The sequence below is a fragment of the Telmatherina bonti genome, assembly GCF_933228915.1.
Source record: "Telmatherina bonti genome assembly, chromosome: 11".
Classification (NCBI taxonomy): Eukaryota; Metazoa; Chordata; class Actinopteri; order Atheriniformes; family Telmatherinidae; genus Telmatherina; species Telmatherina bonti.
The window spans coordinates 33,093,956-33,119,269 of record NC_136629.1 but is presented as its reverse complement, the minus strand read 5'-3'; the positions used below and the strand labels follow the sequence as shown (position 1 = coordinate 33,119,269).

The 25,314-nt window shown below is 38.9% G+C and overlaps 1 protein-coding gene across 1 annotated transcript in view; it reads right to left on the bottom strand.

The window, feature by feature from the left end:
* Positions 1–25,314, bottom strand: part of camkmt (calmodulin-lysine N-methyltransferase) — a 130,214-nt gene that overhangs the window by 16,510 nt on the left and 88,390 nt on the right. Inside the window, exons 4-9 of the mRNA XM_079249256.1 lie at positions 24,578–24,638; positions 23,497–23,548; positions 18,178–18,241; positions 13,118–13,184; positions 9,662–9,736; positions 1,290–1,353 (exon numbers count right to left, since the gene is read on the bottom strand). Coding sequence (XP_079105382.1) covers positions 1,290–1,353; positions 9,662–9,736; positions 13,118–13,184; positions 18,178–18,241; positions 23,497–23,548; positions 24,578–24,638 — 383 coding nt within the window. The remainder of the gene's footprint in view (positions 1–1,289; positions 1,354–9,661; positions 9,737–13,117; positions 13,185–18,177; positions 18,242–23,496; positions 23,549–24,577; positions 24,639–25,314) is intronic.

Here is a 25,314-nt window from a genome sequence, read left to right as displayed (position 1 = left end):
AGTGTGGACTTGATGACTTGCTAAATGAGAGACTGCAGAAGCAGAAGAACCTCTAGAGTTTGTAAACATTTAAAAAAGTACTTTTAGAACCTTGATTCTTCAGAAATAAAGATGCATTTCTGCCATGGATGATCATTGATATGCTCCTCATTTCAGAGGCAGTTCTAGTGAACTGAACAGAACAGAAAACAAGTCAAGAACACGTTTAAATAAATCTAAGTTTGATTTCTGTGTCACTAAGATGCATCTGTCCCTAAAACTCTTTCTCTCCTAAGTGCTCTTCTCCTGATCCGTGCACCTACAGCTGTAGAATGTAAAGAAATGTAAAGCCACCTTTCAGGAGAACTGATCGGTCAGGACGAGGTGTGTTTGTACTCTCATCCAGAAAACAACCTGTCGGAGCAGGTTAAAGTTCAGCCAAGGTCACCATGGTGATTTTATCCCAGTAAGAAGTGAACCAGCATAGTAAAACCCAGGGTTAACCCCAAAGTTACATCAGTAGGAGAAAATCCAGCTTTGTATTACAGGCCTTCAGGGCACGACAGGCTTTGTCCTGGTTTGTTGTTTGCTTTCTGTTGTTGTTGGCTGTTTTTCTTTTCTTGTCCGTCGTTGATTCATTCAAGGGCAACAGTTTATCATCAATGTCCATTAGTATTTAAAAAAATGCATCTATGTTTTGCGAGAAGGGGAAAAACCTTTGACTTAGACTAACTGCAGACTATTGGTCTAAAATAATTATTGTGGAAAGAACAGTAACATGATGACTCTATTACAACCTATTCATTCTGGTTTTCCTTCTTCCATTTGTCCCATCGCCAGTCTCCCTACTCATTCATTCCTTTCACTGTTATCTTTGACTTCTTCTCCCCATCTTCATCCCTTTTCACCTCTTCCTAAACTGATATTTCCTATACCAGTCTGGCGTCTGTTCTTTTCCCTCAGATGAATAGAAATCTCAGCCCGTATCTCTTCCAGCCTTTTGCTATTTTCTCCTATTTGCTTTGGCTGTCACAGCATGGGGTCTTATCGCAAGGCCCAAAGGGAGAAGTTGCCTTGGATTCATGATTAAGGGAAAAGGAAGAGAGAGCCGAAGATCAGAGCGATGCATTCAAGTTGCTTATAATAAGCATTAAAGCATTACATGATATTAATCCTGTCAGACTATTAATGTGTGTAGGGTTTTGGGCAAAGCCTAATTATGACTGAAAAAGGGGGAGGTGATTTAAAGGGTGGATAATAAGCTCAGATATATACAGTAGACATGCACAAACACGAGCACACACACTTACATTGGGTTGCAGTAATCTCCTTATAGCATCAACCAGGCTGGCTCTGTACTGGTCGAGAAACAAACTGAAGGGGGAGAGGAGAGACAGGTTAGAATGCATTCCTATGATGGCAGGGTCAGATAAAGCAGCAGGCTATTTATTTTCTTTTGTTTACAAATAAATCCACCAACGGGAGGAGGAGAAAAACAATTTGCATGAGTAAGATCCTCAGCCTTTTTGTTTACGTCTCAGTCTCCATGGGTATTCATTTCGGGAGGCCGTCGAGGTGCTGAGAGGAATGAAGAACGACAGAAAACCCAACGTGCAAAGATACCATCACCTACAGCAAACATGGGCCTGTACGGATATGCACACTTTTACTAAGACACATGAAATCATTGGGAAAATATCCTGAATTAATAGAATTAATACCAGGAACATGCGCTGGCAGAGAGGGTCCAAAATCAAACGATCACTTTCCAGAAAAATCAAACCAACTGCATGTTGAACACATGCACGCAGCATGTTACATAACAAAAACGGTTTTCTATAGATGAATTAGACCATCTGGGCTCTGTGTATTTTGCTTTACACACAATGATCAGCGTTGAGTTTAAATAAGTTGATGAATATGTCAACATTTTATTACTTTTGTGCATATTAACTGTAACTTGCTTCATACAGCATAACTGAATTCCCACAGGTTTAACTGGAGTCATACCATGGTCAGTGATCATTCTAATGACAACTGGAGTGCTTTATTTTAAGTTAAATCACTGTAATATCTCTCCGCTACAGGACGTCACCATAGCAACGCATTAATCAACCAATTCAGATCAGCTGACTTTTGACAGGTGAATGAGAGAAACGTGCTGTAGTTTGACAACAGTCGTTCAGCATAAAAACTACATTGAGGCAAACATGAAATTGTTCTTGTACTTTAGCATATTTAGCAAGTTTTCTAAAAAAGAAATAAAAATTTGTCATAAATCTTTTCTGTGTGGGGCCATGGTATAAGTGGATTAAACAACTCGGATCCGTGCATTAGACGGTTATAATGCACTTCGCCTTGTGGTGTTCTAGAGTCCGCGTCGTGCATTATAACCGTTTAATGCACAACTCCTTGTTTAATTCTTACTTATACAACACAAGTTACTGGTTTTAAACTTTTTAAGATAAATGCAGCTTGTTAAGAAAACATTCCCATTCTGCTGCATCAGGGTGGAGGTCCTTTTTACAGCGGGATTGGATTGTCTGTCTGTCTGTCTTTTAGCAACATAACTAAAAAAAATTATGGACAGATTTAAATGAAATTTTCAGGAAATGTCAAAAAATGGAATCTTAACCTGTAATGAATGAATGTTTCCCAACATCAGTGGACCCTTGGTACTGGTTAAAGCTTGAATATGAACATGATAGATTCATTTGGATGCAAGCAGTTTTATTTCTCTCACATGCATTTTGTCCCCAGATGGGAGGTATAAACAAAGGTCCACATAACACGAGCAATAAAAGTGCACACACACACACTCAGCAACACACAAAGAGACAAAATAACACCTGTCTATCTACCCACAATGACAAATTTCAATCCATTATGCAAGTAAGTAATATGCCATGATTGTGTATGCATGTGAGTGTCCCTATTATCACAGATGAGAGTGGAGTAATTTGACTAAAATGCAACAATACAGTGCAGATTTGATATAATCCTGCACATCCATCCAACTGGCCGGTGGAGTGGCAATCTGGACCTCCCAGTCATACTGTAGAGTCTGACCTCTGCTTGTTCAAAATCCTCTGATTGCAGCGAGTAGCGAGAGTCTCCCACCACATCTCTGCTCATAGCTACACATATATTCTTTAGATGTATTCATGTGGGAGAAAACATGTTTACTCTGTAAAAAAACAGCTTGACATTTAATTCTATGGTAGCTTTTAAAGGAAACAATTTGGGCAAAATGGTAAAGCAGACAAATTGCATTTACAAAGCCTTAGCACAACCAGGATGTGTACGTACATGTGTAAAGTTTATTATTCTTCCAAGGCCAGGCAGAGGCGTGAAGTTTATTTGACTTGAAAGGTGAGAGGTTTCTGTTTGGTTTATTTTGCCACAGATATCAATTCACAGGAAAAGTGAGTGGCAAGAAAAATAAGGAAGTGAGCTCGCTGGGTGGAGGTAACATCTGAAACACATGCACGCACACACACACACACACACACACACACACACACACACACACACACACACACACACACACACACACACACACACACACTTTGAGGCCAAGGGAAGGACAGAGTGTCATTCGAAGGGCAACAGTTTACCACAAAAAGCTGCTGTGACCACTAACAAACACTCACATTGCAACAAAACAGATATCCAAGTATTTCTAAGGACTTGGAATTTTTTAATTTAATAATCAATCAGATAGTTTCACCTTGAATGCGACTCACATTTAATTCATTCAGCTTAGACTAATATTTGAAAAAGTATTCAGTATATTTAATAATTAACTGCATTTTTGGTGTCCGAAAGTTCTGCAGGTCATTGCAGATGCATGTTAAAGTTACTTCTCTATAGTGTATTTTCAGCAGAAAATTTCCAAACTTCTTTTATTTTCAGCAGCATGTGTGTGTCTGATTTCATGAATTTGCCTGTTTTCCATCAGACATTACTATGTCTTTGGAAGAAAGTTGTTTGTTAATCATTTTAAGATTTTGTCACAAAAAGAAGCTTCTAAAAGGTTCATTACCCAGGTTTCACAGGGTATTTTGTTTCAGACTGATACTGCCAAATTGACTGGTGTTACCCCCGTAAGGTCAGCTTGGATGCACCCAGACGTTCAGACTCCTATTGTCTCACGGCGACCCCTCCCATCCAGGACAACCCAGTGAACTCCAGACAAAACTGACAACAGGTCAATGGACAAAGTGGGCGTGTGGATGTTAAAGTATTGCTGCTATATTTGTCTCTGCTTACACACACAAGAACATTTTTTCAAGGCTGGATGGGTGAGACTGTAGAAACAAATGACCTCATCTTTAGGATTTGCTTCCCAAGGGGGGAGTTTAGTGTTAAGTAGAAAGGGTTAAAAGGAATTACTAAGATAAAAACTTACTGGTGTACAGCTTCATCAAGACTGAAATTTCATTTCTTGAGTTTCTAGGAAATTCACAGAGCAGCTGAGATTGCATGTAGAGATTCTCCACCAACCTCTAAAAGTAATATTTTGGTTTAATTGAAGGGAAAAAAAGGCAGAATTACTGGAGCTCTAGATGACTATGAACACAAGAGCTTTTAGGCAGTAATGTGGTTGTGTGAAGGCTAACTTTCTGTGGAATTAGTGCATGTTTTCTCTTTGCAGTCTGGCTCCCAGCATGAGAAATCATGGCATGCAGATCAAATTCTTTTTATTGATAAAATCCATGCAATTTATTTGAAAAAGGTCATTTTTACTAAAGTTGGACAAAAACTGCTCTGTTGTAAAATACATTAAACTATGTTCTTTTCTAACCCAACAGCACTCACTCATTCACTGATGCATCATCATCAATAGTGCAACAGTCTGTAATTAAATACTTGTGACCTTCTGTGTGACGCCACTGCTGCAAGTCGGCACACAAAGCTGCCGACAAATATGTCTGTTTTGTTAATACAAGAGTAACAAGTCAACATTTCTAAACTAATCCAATGCAGTGTAAGAGTCCCAAATGGAATATATATAAAAAAAATATGCAGATAACATTATTATGGTGAAAAAATAAAGAAATGCAAGTGTACACAAATACTGTTATCCAGACACACACACACACACACATACACACACACGCCCAGGGCTTTATCTTATTGCCCACACATGGACAGATTTTGGGGGAGGCAGACATGCCAACATCCCAGCCAAAGATTCTTTGCCACCCGCATGCCCACTGCAGGAATCCCCTCTCTGCATCTCTGTGTCTGCCAGACACACACAGACAAATGTGAGGCAGAACGAAACACTGTTCCTGAAAACCAGCTTTCTTTACGTGAATCCCTTTTAATCACTCTCTCAAACTTCAGCGAAATATCCATTCTCTTTCTGTAAATGAAGTTTCAGATAATGCACCATAAACTTACAACAGTCAGCAGGCAAGGGTCAACACTGAGTCTCATGTTCCTGAATAACAAGTTATTCCTGAACTTAAACACACCAAACTGTGAATTTTCCTTTAACGAATCAGATCCAGTAGCAGTGTATTGACATCAGCCTTACCTTTGCCTCTCTCACTATGTTAATAGCTGCTGTTCATTATGCTACTCAAAGACAGCATCTCTGACTATGCAAAAGGTATCTATAAAACCATTTTTAAAAATGTATAAGATAACTAAGTATGGAAAATGTAGGTTAAGTTTGAGCAAAAAACACTTGGTTCAGTTTGGTTTCGTATCATGGCTTTGTTTTAAACTCCTTTTTTTAATCTCAAATTCATACAGTACAAGAACAAAAGATTTCATATTTGTATAACAGTGTACCTTATTTGAGAAGGAACTGCAGGAAGCCCAAGGCTTATTTAGATACTTCTCCTTATTTACAGTCTTTTGTTTAACACAATTATATAGCAAACCTTTACATACTGAATCATCAGTCAAAAGACAAAATAAAACAACTAACCCTTTTCAAGGTGTTATATATAAAAATCAAGCAGCCATTACTGTGAGCATGCTTCATATCTAAATAAGAAACTACATAAACAACACAAAGCTAAAAAGAGACAAGATCGATCCATTTTTACCGTTTGTAAGACGGATGGCAGCTCACTCCGCTCTGCTGATCTTATCCAATGTTAGTTAAATTAACTTGTAAAATTGCCAAAATGTCTTGTTTCTTTAGAATTTAACATTCCAACCCAAAAAGTGACACCAAAGAAGAGTCATTAACAGAGTAAACTGTTTGGCATTTGAAGTTTTTCACCACATATCCAACTCTGCTGCCCATCCCAAAAGTGCATGGGTCTTGCAAATGTGGTCCCATTAAAAAGAAAAATAAAGACATTTTTTTCCTCCCTTTAACATCTAATACCAGCAAGCATTGTTACAACAAGGAAATAATCAACCAAACCCAAATTTCCTGACTTATGTTTGGTTCATGTATGTTATAGTGCGAGTTGTTCTCTTTAAACAAAGGTTAAAGCTGGAGTAGGTAATGTTGGGGAGATATCAAGATGTGAAAGTGGCGCCCTGTCTTGGCTCCTCCCGCTCTGGTTTTGCTCCTTGCGTGATCTGAGGCTTTTTTATTCGCAGCTTTTTCCATCAACGATTCTCTCTTTCTCGGCCTTTTAGCAGGAGGAGGCAAATTAACCAAGCCGGGCGGGAAATCCTTCCTGCATTTTCTCAGCCATGTTCGCCTTCCAAGTTTCTTCTTCACTGCTTTGTATTTTCATTCTAACATGCTATTTATAAGCAGGGTGTGGCTGTCAGGTATGCACTGCGGGAGGGGGAGGAGGGGAGCCGGGAAAACAACTTATAAAATATAAGAAATGAACAACTTCATTTTGGTCCGAATGTTTGCAATGATCAGAGTTTTACAGATTTACGGTAAACTGAGGGGTCTAAGTGTATTTCTTACTGTTCATGATTACAAAACCTATAGACTACTATCAGGACGAGGAACCACTTCATCCAGAGTTAAAAAAAAAAAAAAAAAAAAAAAAAAAAAAAAAAATTGTCTGAGCAAGACTACCTACCCCAGCTTTAATGTCGCAGTGAAGGACTGTGCTAAAACTCTGCTTATCTGGATCCTGTCTACATGCTATGCAGGCAGGAAATATTTGGTGGGACAACTCCTGTCATGACTTTTGTGGTCTGTTCTCTTTAGGACATTTTGCTAGCTAGTTAATACCTGGGCATTGTGAAACATGGCTGCTGCTTCTGCTTCTGTCTTTTCTCTCTGGTGGTGGGCGGTGATACATCCAACCCACTGATTTTCCAAAGTTCATCTGCACTTATGAATTGTGGCTCATTTGTAGTTTATAATTTGTAATATTTGAAATTGCTGTTGAAGACAGAGGATCTCCATCTTTATCATTGGGCCAGGTTATGATTTTTGTTTCAAAAACATCTCAAACACTCCAGCACTTGACATTTTAACATTTGCATAATATCGTCTCATCGACAAAAGACAGAACATCTGAAGAAAGCGGCAGAAAATAGGAAACTAAAAGACAATATTACACCAAATTCTTCCTGCCATACCCCACTCCCCTCTCCTCTCAGCAGTGGATCCACTGCAACCGGTAGGAGCTGTAATTAATTGGAGTAGAAGTCGCTGTTGTTGACCTTTTCGAAGGTGATCATCACAATGATGTGCCCGTTAATTCGTCAGCCTTCACTCTTCAACCATCAGCGCCGCAATCATCACACAATCACTCGCTCGCATAGACACGCACAAACGATGGGACCACACCGAAAAACATCCTCCAGCACACGTACGTGCACGCATAGCCATGACTACAGCGTGGATCTCTGCAGAGATAAATGGCAAGAGAACCTGCAATGTCAAAACTTCAAATACACTTTGCTTCTATCTGTCACACACACATGCACGTATGCACTAGTCCACTGTAAAATATCCTCGATTAGCTGCGTGCGCTCTGTCTGTCTCTGGGTGTTGTACCCGACTATTACTTGTAATGACCGTGACATTAAAATAATGATAATGCCATTTGCTAATGCTGCACTTAGCATACTTGCACACACTTGCGCAGATAGACACGTATGCAAACGGATTTAGTGTTTGTAAAAGTGCACAGTGTATTTCCTCCTAAAAGTTTCCACATCACTGCCTACATGAACAATTAGGATACTAGGAGAGACTGCAACCAAAAACTGCAGTAAGACCAGATTTTTTTCAAATGGCTACAGAATCGCTCCACAGACTCAGATTCATGCATCATAATACTCTAAATCTTATAAAAGTCACAGATTAGTTGGTGCTGCTTCTGCATTTGATTCAGCTTAACCTGCGCTTGTGGAAGGCATGGTTAAACTGTTCAGACAACATAGATGTCTGCAGATTTGGATTAAATTAGGGACTATAGATAAAGGAATAATCTGAATTTTAAAAATGTTACATTGAAAATCCGCATTATTCTTTAAGCACAATCAAGTTACGGAAGTTACTGACCTGAAAATGAACCTTTTCAGTTGAATCTCCAGCTCATTCTTTTTAGCATCTCTTATGTTTCCATCCTTTTGTTGCCCTCTGTTCCAACATACTGAATTTGAGACATTTTGTCTGCCATCAAAGTGAAGATGACCAGTAAAATGACTCCCTTGTTTAGTCTGTTCCATTGCAAATTCTGATTTACAATATATGCAAATTGTTGAATTTGCATGTACATTTTATTCAAAATTTTTAATTTTGGAAACAGAGTTGTAGGTTAAGACATTTTAAAAAAAAAGATATTTAAGATTTGTTCATTTTTTGTTGATTTCCGTTTATAATATAGTTTCATTTACAAATAACTATTGGGAATTTTATCATCTACAGTAAATATTGCCGATAAAACAACCAGAAAAGCCAGGCAACGCCTCATTCCAAACAGACAAGTTTCTGCAGTGGAAATCACATTGTGGGCTTAGGAACACTTTAAACTATTACCACAATAACCATTCACTTTATCTTTACAACAGCAAGTGAAAACTCCAAAATTCATGCAGAATATTTTCATATTTAAACTACTGTAAGTTGATTTGTAATGGATGTGAACCTAAAGTTGTTTTTTATTTTATTTTTTATATTTCCCACAGTGTTAATCTCTTCGAAAAAGATTCCCACTTGTCTTCATATTTTCCTCAATTTTCATTGTGCAGGTTACTCTGACAGGATGCTCTGCTAACTCCACATGTATGAGAAAAAGAATAAGAAGAAAAGAAATCCTGATAGGTCCCAAGATCTGCATTTCAAAGACCGATGGGCTAATTGCTATGTTTATGTTGCTCTCTCTCCCCATTTCTACTCCTCCTTCCATCCAACCACAGCTCTTCCTTTATCTTACCGAGTCTCCTTCCTTGTCAAGGCGCAATTATTTGCAATTTGTCTAAGTCATCCATTTGCTGGGACACCAAGCATGAAAACGAGGCAATTTGGTGTAAAATGGAGGCAGGCAGGCATCTGGTCATATGTATGTGTGTGTGTGTGTGTGTGTGTGTGTGTGTGTGTGTGTGTGTGTGAGTGTGTGGACAAGGCAGAAGAAGGTCCAGACACTGGTTTAGTAGGAGGGGGGAGGAAAACTATCATGCAAAAGTAAGAGTGAATGCCATAAATGCACTGAGAAATTTTAAAATGTAACCGTGTGTGTGTGTGTGTGTGTGTGTGTGTGTGTGTGTGTGTGAGTGTGTGTGTACCTACCAGTCTGCACACATGACGATATCAAAGTGACCTTCTAGTGCAGAAATATCCATCTCAGAGTCCCACCTCACCACCCTGCAACACACATAAAACAGGCTAAAGTTTGCTGAGAGAAACTGGTCCTGATAAAACAGCACAAGGGGGAAAAATCTGTTCATCTGTCTTTTCTTCATCGCTCCTCACTGCTTCTGTTCTTTTCAACGTTTTGAGCTTCGTGCTGTCTGACTCTTCACTCTCCATGACCCCCACTGTTTTTCTGCTTCACTAAAGACTTGGAGAAAGCATCAGGGAGGGAAGCCATGTCGTCTGTGAAGTAAAGAGAGGAAGCTTCTGACATGACACTTGACATTTATACCTTGTGAACCCCACCCCCATACACACAAAAAGGCCACCTCCACACAGGTTGATTTTCAACATTCCTCTTTCTTACTATTCTTTATTTTAAGGTCAGAAGATATATAACTAAAATTACTCTGAAAAATGTATTTAAAAGAGGGGTTCACATAACAACATTGTATGTTTTACACTATTTAGATCTAATACTCTACCAAGGAAATAATGAAAATAATGTATATGGTGAGCCATCATATGGGAGGTTTCCGCATGAAAAAGTGGATAGATGTTGAACTGGGACACTATTCAAATTAACATATAATCCCATTGTTAAACAGATATTAGGTCTTATGTTATCCCTTCATGTCGTCACAGTGGCGTGTGACCTAACAAACAGCGGATGTTGATGCATGCAAGCCTGGATCTTGGCATGTTTTAGGCTTAACACGCTGAAGTTGAACACGGTTCTTCTGGCGTTTGGGAAAAGAATCTGCTTCTAACAGCATCTTTCTTTGCCTTTAATAAACAAACCATTTATTAAACCATAGTTTAAAATGCTACCTTTGGTTAAAAAAATAAAAAAGAGGTACGTATAGAGAGTTGACCGGTGGGCTGACAACTGTGACATCTTGAAAATTGATTTGGTGGAGCTATTCCGTTGACAAAAGTCAATTTATTTTCCACAGGCAGTTTTTGCCATTTAAGGACTTGATTAAATTTGGATTTACACTGAAAATAAATCCAGGTGAATATATTGGTTATATATGAGGGAAAATCCTTCCCCTTAGTCTCTGAAAAACAATTATAGCTAAAGTAATACAGAACCAAACTTGGAGCTTGTTTAATTTGGTTTTAGATGCAGGTAAGAGGATAACATCACGACTTGCTACAGACTACATCTTCAAATATCCTTATCTTTTCAAATCTCAGCACTTCTGTAATTCTTTTTGTTCCTTTTCCTTTTAAACAAAGACTTAAGTTGACATGTTTTGTTCCTCTCTGGACTGAGACGTTTCTCTGGTCACTTTCAGAAAATCTGACATGTTTTTTTTTTTGTTTTTTTTTAAAAAGAATCAGCAGAAGATTTGTTTTCTTTTCTTACTATAGTTTGCCTCGTTCATTTTGGGGCGATTGCAGATTCTGTGGGCTGTTAAAAGAGCTAAGCTTTCCTCTTCATCTCTTTTTCTTCTTCCGCTTTCCCTTTCTCTCTTTCACACTGTCAGGCAGATTGGGGGATTATTAATTAGGCATTTTTAACACTCAGTAAATAAAACATTAGGCCCCGCTAGAAATACAATCTTGATTCACAGCAGGACACTCCAACATAAACACACACACACAACCACAGACGTGCGCATGGATGTGCGCACACCATTCACGATACATGCCCCTCCCTCAACATCCCCTTGTACAATCGCATCATGCCCTTCGCCCTCTCTTGCAGCGCAGAGATGACAGCAGGCATAATCTGAAAAGAAAACAATCAAAGTAATGTAGCCTAATTATATGTTTACTTTTTCACTTCATCTACCACTCATGTAAATATGTGCAGGAGAGAGAGAGAGACAACCAGGCAGACGGAGAGAGAAGAGGTAGGGGAGCGAAACAGTCAGTCAGGGGAAAATGCTTTTTTGAGACAGGGACAACAATTAACTTCATTTTAGTCCGTCCTTGCATATGAGGTGTGTGTGTGTGTGTGTGTGTGTGTGTGTGTGTGTGTGTGTGTGTGTGTGTGTGTGTGTGTGTGTGTGTGTGTGTGTGCTGAAAAGTTCAGGCACTGGTTTCTGGATGAGAAATCCTCATCAAAGAGGGTCATGTTTGATCATCTGAAGCGCATTCACATGTATAGACTTTGAATGTTTTCTGTGCGTAGCTAACCAACACCTGATAGTTTATCCATTGATTTAAATGAGAGAAAATGTCCCAAAAAAACTGCAAATGCAATCAAAACAGACATCGAACATGACTGTACAGTCAGTAGCATTTGTAAAAAAAAAAAGCAGATTCATACAATGATAAAAATGTGTTAATTGGCTCAAGTTAATCAGTCATCACCGACAGATAATTTGACAATAGCATAAACTAAATAAAACTGTTTCCTAAGTTGATTAAATGTAAATGCCAGCTGGTAATTATGGCAAATACCATCTGGGAAGTTTTGCTCTAAAATGTTACACTAAAACATTTTACCTGCAGTTTCAATGAGGCTTTTCAACAATGAAAAAAGAGAAAACAACCATGAGGAGATAAAAAATTTGGCATTTGAAAACTATCATAGTTGTTAAGAGTTGAAAGTAAATTATAATTATGCACCTGCTGTTCACCACAGTCTAGCTCTTCTGTGCAGTTTTTTATTCTCACACTGTACTTTGGGAAAACATTTCTTTTGCTTTTTCTCTGTAAGAAACAAATTAGAATCCTATTAACAGTGTTAGGGAATAACTTTGGTCAGAAGCTTTGACTGCATGGCATACAGTGAGTCCATAAGAGAGACTTCAGTCAAAGGAGAAATATGTGAGGGAAAATGCTGAGAGTAGAAAAACCATCAGACAATCATCTTCAAATAAAACTTTATCCACTTATGAATTCACACCCATTTTTTTACTTCATGTTCTAAATAAGGAAATAAAAATGACTTTGATAAATACAGAAGCTGCCCTGTGATGGACTGGCGACCTGTCCAGGGTGTACCCTGCCTTTCGCCCAAAGACAGCTGGGATAGGCTCCAGCTTCCCCGCAACCCTGAATTGGATTAAGCGGTTAGGAAAACGAATGAATGAATACAGAAGTTGCTAATTTTGTTGAAACCACCACCTGAAACAGAATCAACTGCAAATATTGCATTGTCAGTCCATAAATACTGACTTTTACTTATTGATTTTTAACTATTGAAAACTGTTTTGTAAACTGTGTTCATAGATTTGTCAAATGCACATCCAGATTTGTTACTGCCCGTTTCCTTCCGGGAACAAAAGGATGTTACCACTCAGTAAGATTATGTTTTACCATCTACTCTGGTACTAAATGGCTGGAAAGAAATAGCACAAAATACATGAAAATATTTACTATGGGGAAAAAAAAGAGTAACTAGTGTTGAAAGAAGCCATGCAAAAATGATCCCACCTTGAAGATACATGTGTGGACCCAAACTTTCCAGCTTGCCTGTTTCTCTCGATCAGCACTCGGACATCTGAAGTGCTGTGATCAAGGATTCATGACAAACACATACGATCCGGGAAATACTTCAATATACAATCCCAAAATGACAACATGTGGTGGCAGATAACTCATAGATGGAGAGCTCAACTAAAAATGTACAAGATGAAGCAATAAGGTCTCTACCAGCCTTAACTAACTAACTAACTAGTTGGATGGATGGAAGGATGGTTACAATTTTTAACAGTTTTGTAATAGTCATAGGCTATGTGTCCCAGACTCCCAAAAAATCTCTGATCTACTTTTTAGCGAATGTGCAAATGGGTGAGTCTAAAATCTTCTCCTTTGTGACCTCATGAAGGGAAATAACCCCTCCCCCTAGTGGTGAATACTGCCATTGACTCGCCCAACGGCTAGCTGAGCCTGACTGTCCCTCTAAAAGGACCAAATGGGCAGCAGCGAAAGCTACATCCTCTCCTTGAGAAGGGCGTGGAGAGCTATGCTTATGAAAGTTTAAAGCTTCAGACACAGAAACAGCCTGTTCTCAGTAGAGATTATGAAAGTGATTTTTGGAATGGCTGAAATCAAGGACCAAGAATTAAGTTGGGGTCAAAAATAATGTTGGACCTCTGACATCCATATGAAACTGTTACAAAAAATCAACAATATGGGACCTTTAACTATTTACAATACAGTTCAGAAAAATTCTGAATAGAATAAGTCTTTTTAAAAAATCCTTTATAGACAAAAGTAAATTAGCATGGATCATGTTTTACACACTCTTTGATGGTGACACAAACAAGGAATGTTTGGGAGCTTCAAACAGTTAACCCTAGTCAACCCTATTAATTAGTCAACCCTACTAATCACCATCACAAGTTTATTGTAGTTGCGGGTATCCATAGTCATAAAACCTATACAAAATAAGAAGAAAACACATGGTAGACACCCACATGGAGAATGACCGAGCAGAGATGATCTCCAGGGACAGAGAGCCGGATCACAGCAGCCTCTTGCTGGATCAATGGGAAGGCTTTTAACCACAGATACAAAAACCCACACTGCCCCTCTTACATATGTGCACACACACACACACACACACATACATACATACACCCACACCCACAGATGAAATCACACAAAGGCAGGGTGGTTGATGTCAAGTTGTCTATTAATACAGTGGCTTGTGGAGTTGCAAAGCAATTCAATTAGGCTTTCCTTGTCTTTAAAGCCTGCAAAGAGCTGAGACAAATCCAATAGACAGACCGAGGGCAACAGAGAAACACAGCAAGCAGAAATATGCAAGAAATTAGAAGATAAAGTGATAAGTGAAGAGCCTTCCAAAAATCCAACAGGCCTACTGTCACAAAATATCAAATAACATGCAAGTTCTGAATGTCCAAATGCACAAGAACACACACACACACACACACACACACACGAGCTAAGATCTCTGTACAAGTGTTATACATAAGGATGACAGGACGAAGAGCAGTGTGGCTTTTTGTAATCTCATCATTGGTGCACCACTGGGGAGAGGTTAGTACATTCACACTCACACACCCAGTGGGAAACACACAGAGAAATAAAACAGGCAAAAGACAGACCGATTTGAACATTAAAGCGGAATAACGTTTGCTCCCATCACTTGAGGCAGCCAAGTAGCAGCCAATGGCATTCATCAATCATTCTTAATGGAACATTTCTATTGATTTTCAACATGAGTATTCAAGGTCACAGCAACAGTCTTTCCTCTCCACGGTGTGTGTTTTGTGTGCGATTCTGCACAATAAATGAGGTCAACAACTTCTGAGAAGGGGGAGTAGGGGCTATTCTCTGGGTATATCTAAATGTCATCTGTTCACAACTTCTTTCTTGCAAATCTTCTCATATATTTCACTGAATAAATCTGTATTTAACTTATCAGAAGTTACCATCTTTTTCTTTTCTAACACTAGCTGCAAAATAAGGTCATGTGAGATAAACAGAGGCCATCAGCGCAAGCCTCAGACCAACTGCTTCCTCAACAGGAGGAAACAGCACACAGTGCCTACAGTGTGTGAATGGGCCAATTTGGCTGAGCCCAGAGCAAATTATGCGTCTTATTCAGCCCTCTCTTTTCTTGTGTGTATTCGATCCATTCTTACTATGATTTCACTTACAATTCTCTCTATGTGTTTGTTCTGGGAAACAAAGCAGTCGGTCAATGGTATATTGTTTGTGTGCCCAAGTGTGTGTTTTACAGGCCCCATAATGTTATTGTTTGCTCTTATTGTGATCAGTAAAGGAACATTGTCGCCAGCTGAGACAGAGATATTGTAAGCTGAGCTAAATTTGGAAGTGCCGTGTCAGTCAGTGGGGAAGAAATGTGTATTTTTATTTCATTCTTTTGTCAAAAAAAGAAAGAAAAAACATAAAACAAATGCCTTTTTCTTGTCTGAGAATCCATCTTGTGATTAAAGCAAGATCTAAGAGGAGTGGAGAAAAAAAAGAAGAATTTTGATAAATGACGGAAGAAAAGAAAGAAAACAAAAGCAGACAAAGATGATCAGACATGGAGAAGTATAAAGTGTTTAAAAGAAGAAAAGAAAAACCGCAATGTGTTCGCAAACTGGAAGGGTTGATCAATAACCCACTTAAGGAGCATAAGCTGCTGAGAATCTCACCTAAAGACTTGTCCTAAAAACTTAATTATAGGCCTTAACATTAAGCACACACAATGCATTTCAAACCAACCTTGATTGTTCCTGCTTCTAGAGAACACATCCAGCCCTTACCCTGGCTTCTATGTTAGACAAACTCCAAAAAAAAATAAGTGACAGGATTGCAATTACTATGCTCTTAACTTGGCATTGTGGGCAGCTACGATTGGTAGATGCCACGTTGAGTGCTAGTGGGTGCTTGTCACCGCTGGTACCCCATCAACTGCTTTTGCCTCAAAAGAAAAGAGGTGGACGGCTTTTCTTCCACACTTCAGTGCAGTCTGTGACTTTCGGATTGAATCACCGAGGGTACAACACAAAGTCTTTTCCATCACTGAAGGGCCACTGTGAGAACAGATTACATAATCATGCTGCTTGTATTGATAACACTGTCAACTGCAGCATTTGTTTCTGATGTTTAATTGACAATTACTTGACAATGTCAAATATGTCAAATATTTTAAAATGTTTTATTTTATTATCATTTTAGAGGAGTTTGCATGGGCAATTTGGCAGGACTTCTTGCAAGCACATAAGTTTCTCTGAAGCAGAGCTTTGAAGTACATATTTTAGCTCCCAAAATTCTAAGTTAAAATTGTTTTTGGTGGGTATAAATGAAAACTTACTGGCCAGTTCAGCAGAGCATGAATGAAACAAATCATTTCTGTTATTTGTCTTGATAGTAATGACCTAATACTTCCCATGACGTATTATACATCCATTTGCTGCATGCTTTCTTTAGCATGCATGGTGTCATAAATGGCATACAGCCTGCCTTAAAGTGCAGCTGAATGAGGAGTGAAGCCTAAACAAAGTAAAGAAGGAGGCTGCAGTAAGGGAGAGTGGTAACCATGAAAGAGAAAGTAAATCTATTTAAACAAGTAATGTATAAAAAAAATAAATCTTCAATTCCAAAACTGAAAGTAGATGATTTCAAATGTGTTAAGAGCAAATCTTACTTCATTCCACACCTGAACATTAAGAGAATGCTGTTTAACATTTTCATGTATCCCTATAACAATTGGAATTTAAAGAAACATATCGTTTTAAAGACCAGTCAGACCAGCAAACGAAATGCTCTATTTACTGAAAAAACAATTCTGCGACAAGCAATGAACTAGCTTTCATAAAGCTGAGCATTTAAAGAGCCAAATTTATTTATAGGCTTTTCCTTTTTCGACTTTTAATGATGGGGTCATGATAAAAAAAAAAAAAACTATAACCAGTAAATCTGTCCAGTCTGACATCATTCATATGAAGCACTCAGATGCTCAAGTCAGCTTAGCTCTATACTGGCTCCTATAAATGAGAAGCAGCAGCAGTCTTCACATGGCTGAGGGCCCAACCCACTGTCCCTCTAATACAGGTCGGTCCGCGAGTGCCGCTGTCCTGCAGGTTTCCAACACACCTGGCTTCAATAAAAGAGATCCAACAGTCAATGAAGTTCTGCACAATGATTGATTGGTTTGAGTCAGGTGGGTTAGAACAGGGAGACATGGAAAACCTGCAGTATTGTGGCCCTTGAGAACCGGAGCTGGACACCCCTGCTCCGGTCCAGACCACCATTTGTCTCCATGATCTTATCCTTTGACCACAGTTTGATGGTAGAGGGAGTACAACAATCAGTTCAATCAACAGTTTCACCTCTTGGCTCGTCTTTCACTGCTCACCGTATCAGAGCGGTTACAGGAACTGCACTGGTGCAGAGGCTGCACGATCCTCTTTCTCTTTACTGTGTACAAAACCACAAAACATTTGAAAATCTTCCAGTTGATGCAACAAATCATTCACGACCTCAAGCAGGCAATCCCCCCTTTTCCACCCAACAACATGGCCTTAGACTTAGAAGTGTTAATTCCCATCCAAGCTGCTTCACACTTGGCTGCAAATGGCTCCAGTGCAAACTGAAGGTCACTGATCAATAGAACCAATGAGACCACATCATCCATAAAAGGCAAAGTTTTGATCCAGACTCAGCTCACCAAACTGCAAACATGAAACTACATAATTAAACAGGATTTTTTTCCACATAAGATGAAAAAAGACTTCCCATGGGAAGCTGCACATTTGAATTAAAACATCAGAAAATGACATATCGAATAATCTGCCATATGAATTCATTACATCACATGGATGGATTCACGGAAGATTTTTATCTACGCAAACGCAAATTCAAACAGTAATCTGTCAAAATGAAACCCAAAAAGAAAAGAAAGTGTTTGCAGAAACAAATCTATGTGACTGCAGATTAATAAACGTGAGCCAGGGGAACGAGGAAAAGATGGAGAGAGATAGAAAGAGAAAGAGGGGACGATGAAAGGATACTCTGAATGGACTTCTCATTCCCATCTGATAGCAGAACTTCCTTCACGTCAGCAGAAATAGCAACCTGAGAGCAAGAGAGACAGGAAAGAGACAGAAAAATGAAACAACACAGAACAAAAGAACAAAACCAAAAGCACTCTTAGATGAAGCAAACATCTGAATGCACACACACAATAATGACATAACCATATCTACAAAGCTTCACTTTTGGCAGCCCAGCCTCTCTCTCTCTCCACTGCTCCCTCTTCTCCTGCCATTTTCTTCTCTATCTTCACCCCATTTTTATGTCTGCATTATTCTAATCATTCAATCAAATCAGTCAATACTTTTATCATTGTGGCTAGCGGTGGGGGCTGCTATCTTGCTATCACTCTGTTCGGTAATTGCATTGTGACAGGGGATGATGGCAAGCGCAGAGCCTTTTCATTTGACGCTGGGTGTTTATCAGGCCGAGCCATCACTCCGTTCGCCGCTGTCACTCTGCACTCGGCTCGCCAGGCCTGCCTGATGCCCTTCATATAACTTTGCAGAGCAGACTGCGAAAGACGGAGGGAAAGAGCAGGAGGCAGCTGAGAGAAAAGAGGGAGAGCTTCTGACTGCCATGTATGTGAGGGAGATGTAGATAGAGGAGTGTGCGGTTTATTTTAACCTCATCTTTTAATGTTCTCTTTTCTTTAGGTACTTCTTCATATCAGCAAGTAAGTGTCAGGCTGTCAGATTCTGTTAAGCGAGGTGTGTGTGTGTGTGTGTGTGAATATTTTTACAGGTGAATTTATTTGCAAGTAGTTTCTGTGTCGTTAGGTATAAATGATCATAAAAGGTTAATTCAGCATATAAACAGGAAAAAAATAGATTTAAATGGAAAGACAACAGGATATGTTGTCCTCACAGTCTATGCACGTGTGTCCAGACCCTGAGGGGGGTATGTGACGGCGTCACCAAGTGGTGTACTGCATGTCCCACCATCTGCTCAAATAAGGGGTGAGACCTCCAGGCTGACCCAGAGTATCCAGATGAAAGATTTTCACTTGGTGATTTATGAGCAGCTTCCTGTCCCCAGCAAGATAAAATATTCAGTCTGTCCAGATCACGATACATTCTACATGCAATACGTCTCCATACTGGGATTTTCAGTCCAGTCAGAGAGTGCAAGTTGGAAAAGTAGTTTCATAACAAAGTCAAGCGCATAATATAACTCAGTTATTGACACCAGACTGCGTGTGTGTGTGTGTGTGTGTGTCACCCAAATTTCATAATAATTCACCTGTTTTATGTTTCCTTTCACTTATCAATAATTGCTCTTCTATTATGAAAATATTTGCAACAAAAACATTTGCTTAGCTCTGAGGACTAAAAATAAAATGATATAGAAATAATTGCTAATAACTGTAATCGAGGTCACCTGTTCAATAAACGGTGATATTAATTTGAGCCCTAAGACGCAGTAATAATAACTACAGTAAAGATGTAGTTCATCTAAAACTGTGTTGGCCATCTGGACAGAACTCACAATTAAAATGATGACGACGTGGCGAACAGTGGAACGAAAGGGTGACAATGAGTTATGCATCAAGTTGCACATTATTTGATGAAAATGTGGAGAAAGAGGTGTCAGTAACGGACGAAGGACGGAGGAGAAGGAGAGGTGGGAAGGAAGGATTCCATCTCAGGCCACCATTGTCAAAACATGGTGTATTGACTGCCAGGAGATAAAACCCAGCTGTCACACACACACATACACAGAATGGCATCTAACAGATCGATGGGACACTGACGCCTGCTATGTGGAGGGGCCCTTAAGACTCTGGCTAATAAACCTTAGAGCTGACAGAGTGCAGTGTATCTGAGTGTGTGCTTGTGTGAATGAAACATGCCAATGGTGGGCAGCTTCTAAGACAACTTCTTCAGGCTCCTTAAGACACGTAATACCTTCCACTACTGGGACGGTAACTAAACACGCCAGTGCCATGTTTAAAAGTGCAACCTGGTGTTACTAGGTTGAACATGGTAGCATAAACGGGACATCTGAACACAACTCCAGCAGCTGACATGCACTGCAGCGGCGAGTCGGTCTACACTGGCTTCTGATCCGTTCTTCAGAGAAACTTTGCAAACTTCTCTACACCATGTTGACTAGTCAACCATGTTGATGAGTCATTTTACTTTTCAGCATCTGGGCCAAATACATAAGAGGGGTAAAAAAAAAAGGAGTTTGAGCTGCAGCAGAAGCTTCTTCTCTCTTAGTATGAATCAATACGCACTGCTCCAACTGTGCTGAAGTTTAACACAACACAGCCTACAATGAACAATTCCACATCTAACTCTGACACTTAAACATGCTCAAACACAAAATAATTATAGTGACTTTAAGTATTGTTGCTTTATTTTATGGGCATTGCTTTGAGTCTAGTGTTTTGAAGCAAGGAAACAACAAAAGTCTGCAGGACAGTGGAGGATCCCTGGTTTAAAGCCTTTGCTTTTGGGTTACACTTTTTTTTTGGTTACAATGTAATAAAGATGTAATAAGGTCTAAGAGGTTGTGCTTTTACTCCCCTTCCAGGTAGGATTAAAGCTGGCTGTGGAAATGCAGCAGAGATCAGGTTGTACCATGATCAGGCTGAACCATACTAGATAAAACCGGCCCATCTGAAGCAGAACCCCTTGATGGAAACAGGGTTTTTAAGTTCATGCTCATCAAAGTCAAACATCTGTATGGAAATACTGAATGTGTTCAGACAAGTGGTTCTCAACCTTTTTATCAACATTGTACCTGTTGTGGAATAATTTCTCAGCCAACTATCTATTAATCTAGGGGTGCAAATATAAATTTTAGTTCCTGGGCCATATTGCAATCTCAGCTCCAGTAGGCCAGACCAGTAATAATAACAGCATAATAACTTATAAATAATAAAAACTCCATGTTTCTCTTTGTTTTATTTCAAAGAAGTCCAAGTAAATAATCAAGATGTTAACATTTAACTATCCTTTTAGAAAATATTACGAACAACCTAAAATCTCTAGAGAAAATACACTTTTAATATTTTCCTTAAGTCACACATTTATATAATTTATTTACACATTTTATTACCTATTTTATTTAATCTTTATTGCATTTTTTTTACCTATAAAATATAAAATTATATGTTTCATGAAATGTACAAAATATTTCAATTTTTTATTTTAAATGTTTCTATAAATTAAGCAATCTAATATTTCTTATATAAATTACCTTTAGAAACATATATATTCTGTTCAATAAATTACATTTCTATTTTGTTTAATTACCTATTTAATTATCTATTTTCTTTAATTATTTTCATTTCATTTCATGTCCATGTTTGAAAAACTGTACATACTTAAATATTCCAGTGGATCAATGAACTGACCAAACATTTAATTTAAGGTTTCTGAGAGTGAAAAAATCCACTATTTCACATTATGATCAGAATAGCTTTTCCAGAAGTTATGTTAGAATACAGAGATGTATATTTACATGTATTTTAAACATATATAAATGTACATTTCCACATGTTAGTAATCCTGACCACCCGAACTAAGTCACCTCATAATATAAACTGTCAAGTCAAGTCTATCATGTCAAAACATCTTATCCCTGTTTGCTTTCTCACGTACCTCCTGGAGCATCTCCAGGTAGAAATTTTCCTTCTTTAACTGTGTGATCAGGAAGTCAGACAAGTTTTCAGTGATTTTCTGTTCAGGAAAGAGAGTTAACAGTTCTACCATCATCACAGAAACATCCTCTTGCTATTAACTTAGAGAATGAAGCAATAAAACGAGACATTTGCTGCAACACCACAGCAGCTAGGAAGTCACTTTCAGCAAAGTTTAGCTCAGGAAATCCCATCTGAGCTCAGCGGAGTGAAGAGGCCTGTTTAGCATCTTGTACTGCAGAAGAGCCCGCAAGTATGGAGATTTTCATCACTGCCTACAATAAACCAGTTTCAGGAATGATTGGACTCAGAAGGTGCTCGGTGGATTCATGTTGTGTCAAGCCGCAGTGATAAACAGATCAGGGTCACCAACAGAATGCACATCGTCATTCACATGGTACATCTGCAAACTTATTACCAGGTACATGGATACTAGGGCTGTGACAAAATGCTTTTGTCCCAATTCTATTCGATTCTGATTTTTTTGGGTGCACTTTTGATTTAAATTGCAATTATAACAATTTGTCAAAATTGCTGATTTTTGTAGACTAAAAACAAAAACGAAAAAATGTACAAAACTTTTTTTGATTGTTATTTTTCTTCATTTTAACACAACGGTGTGCCAGACCATCATTCTGCTGCTATGATGCCCAAGAACACAAGTAGAAAGATCAATAAAAACAAAAAAATAAAAATAAAAATATATATATATATATATATATATATATATATATATATATATATATATATATATATATAATGGATTATTTTTATTTATTTTTAGAAAAAAATTAACAAAACAAGACAATTTAACAAAAAAAAAAAAAAAAAAAAAAAAAAAAAAATTGATGAAAAAATTGTGAAGCAAAAAAATCACAATATTCATTTTTTTCTATTCAGTTTCCCACCCCTAATGGAAACACTGCTACAAGTGTCGCGGTGAAACGCTCGCCGATGAAAGCCTGCTGAATCCTTGGCAGCGAGGACAGAACAATCATGTGAATGTAAGTAACTGCACAATTTAACAGTTTTGGTCCCAAGTGGAAGGTGACCAAAATATTCAACATCTTTAGTGCACATTTGTGAGTCCACATCTTAGCAGATTACGTCTTTTAAAATGCAGTCACTTCATTTGAGCTGATCTGTCAATAAACACCCCCCAGTCATGATGAACACGACTTATTTTTCCCGAGTTTTCAGAACCACTTTCATTAAATTGATTATTATTTGAAATATTTGCATTTGGCTGGTTGTATAATGACATATTTGTCCATGATGTGTTGCTGCTTTGGTGTGATGTGACTGTGTGTATACTTAGACAACAAACATGAGATACTTCCACACATCTACAAACATGTGACTGTTGTGTTATAATAAAGTTTTATTTTTTTGTTTTGTTGTTTTTTTCCCTTTAAGTGTTTTTACTATTAAAGCAAAGACCCCACATTCACAAACTCATGATGGTAAAAACAAACACACACCCTGACACATGAGGTGAATGATAGTGTGAATAGGTATGGACACTGGGAGGCCATGCTGCGTGCGCATTGATCAGTGAGGTTTAGTTTCATCAGAGAAGTCCAGCCACTTTTTGCAGACATCTGTGTGTGTGTGTGTGTGTGTGTGTGTGTGTGTGTGTCTCACTTACCATGAGCCCGCCAAGACAAGTCATACCTCCTCCTAATTCACACACTGCGCCCCTGAGAGACAGAGGAAGAGATAGGGATGTAGAGGTCAGATTCACTTTGCTGAGCCAAAACTATCAGTTTTGTTCTGACACACACATACTGTACAGTCGACACACATTCCCACACGCATACTACCCTGCAAATACAAGCACATACACAAACAGTAAACACAGCGGGGTAAAAAATATCAATTCAACCATCAACTTGAAAGCTGAATACTGAACATTGAGAAGCACAAGCTCAATCAGCAGGAAATCTGAGCTAGACACACACACATATACACACACAGCCCTGTAGCACACATGCTCATTCAACCCTTCTCTCCATCCTCTTCCTCCTTTCATCTCCCCAACCCCTCCATCTCCACCCCTGTCCTCTTTCAACCCTCCCTGCCTCCCTCCCTCTCACGCTGACCTTCACCACGCTGCTCTGATCAATAAGCCTCTCTTCCTTGCCTCCTTCCTCTTGAATGTTAAAACAGGAAATCAAAGGGTGACGTTCCACCTTGAGTGGAAATCAAAAGTGCCTGGGTGCTTTTCAGCCCCGTGCCACAGGGCAGGCCGATGCTCAGCAGACAAGAGCCAGGGAAAAGAGCAGCACAGAACAACACAGCACGATGCATCATGCAGGTCCCACGCCGATTCAAGTTAAAGGGCTTTCCAGCTGGAACATTTGGGAACATTTTTATAGTTTACTAAAACTGCTGCAACTAATTTATTTTCATTTCCTCTTTAACTTTATTTAGGATGTGAATTAGTTTAGGTCCCTCTGTTTATGTAGGAATAACGAAATCCTCCTGAAATGAAGCAGAAGACTGAGAAGATAAAGGCTTACGGAAACAAAAGCACCTGGTCTTCATGCAATGGCATTTCCCGACCTGCCTAACTATGAAAAACAGTGTAAAACAAAAATAAATAAGTAAAAACACATGCATTCTTAATGCCGAATTTTTGCAACTGATCTTAGCTGCTAGTTTCTGTATTTTATGATACGAGTGTTTTCACAGCGGAGTGAACAGATGAAGAGAAGGGAATAACTCACTTGAACATGTGACGTTTCTGCAGACAGTAATGTGCCATCACCTCCTCCGATGGCCACACACCTAAACCAAAGAGACCAAAACAAAGTCAGTCATGAAATGCTTCACCGATGTCGGCGACATGTCTGCTGAGACGACGTGCTTTGATCTTTGTGTCTAAACATCAGAAGACATTAGTATTGATATAAAACCCAAAATAAACACAATGAGTGTTCAGCCAAACATAATGGGAAGCTTTGTATTTTTCACTCCGTGTTCATTTGCTTCTCTTGTGGTTTCCACCTTGCCTGTGATCCAAAGCTTCTGTCGGTTTGTCTGTCCGTCTGTCTATCCTAAATCCCTACAACACTCTCTCTCTCATTGGCTATTGTGTATGCAAGTGTGTGAGAAACAGAGTGTGTATGAGAGACAGGGGGTCCGGTGGGTGATAATCACAGCGTGCAGGCCTGTCTGGCTTATCACCTACTGTCAGCCCTTCTCCTTCTGTCGTGCATGTAACACACACTGAAACACACACACTTGCATGCTCCGAACTATTTCCCCTCTTTCTTTGCACACACATGTACGACCAGAGACAAATACACACATCTTGGCAGTGGAAGAAGTAAACAGTCATTTAAATAAAACTTCAGCTTTTTGCTTCTGGCTTTGAACAAGGAGGTTCGCCTTGGCACTGCCTGTGTGTGTCTGTGTGCGTTGGTGTTCATCTGTGTGTGTTTATATGCAAGAGTTTTTTGTT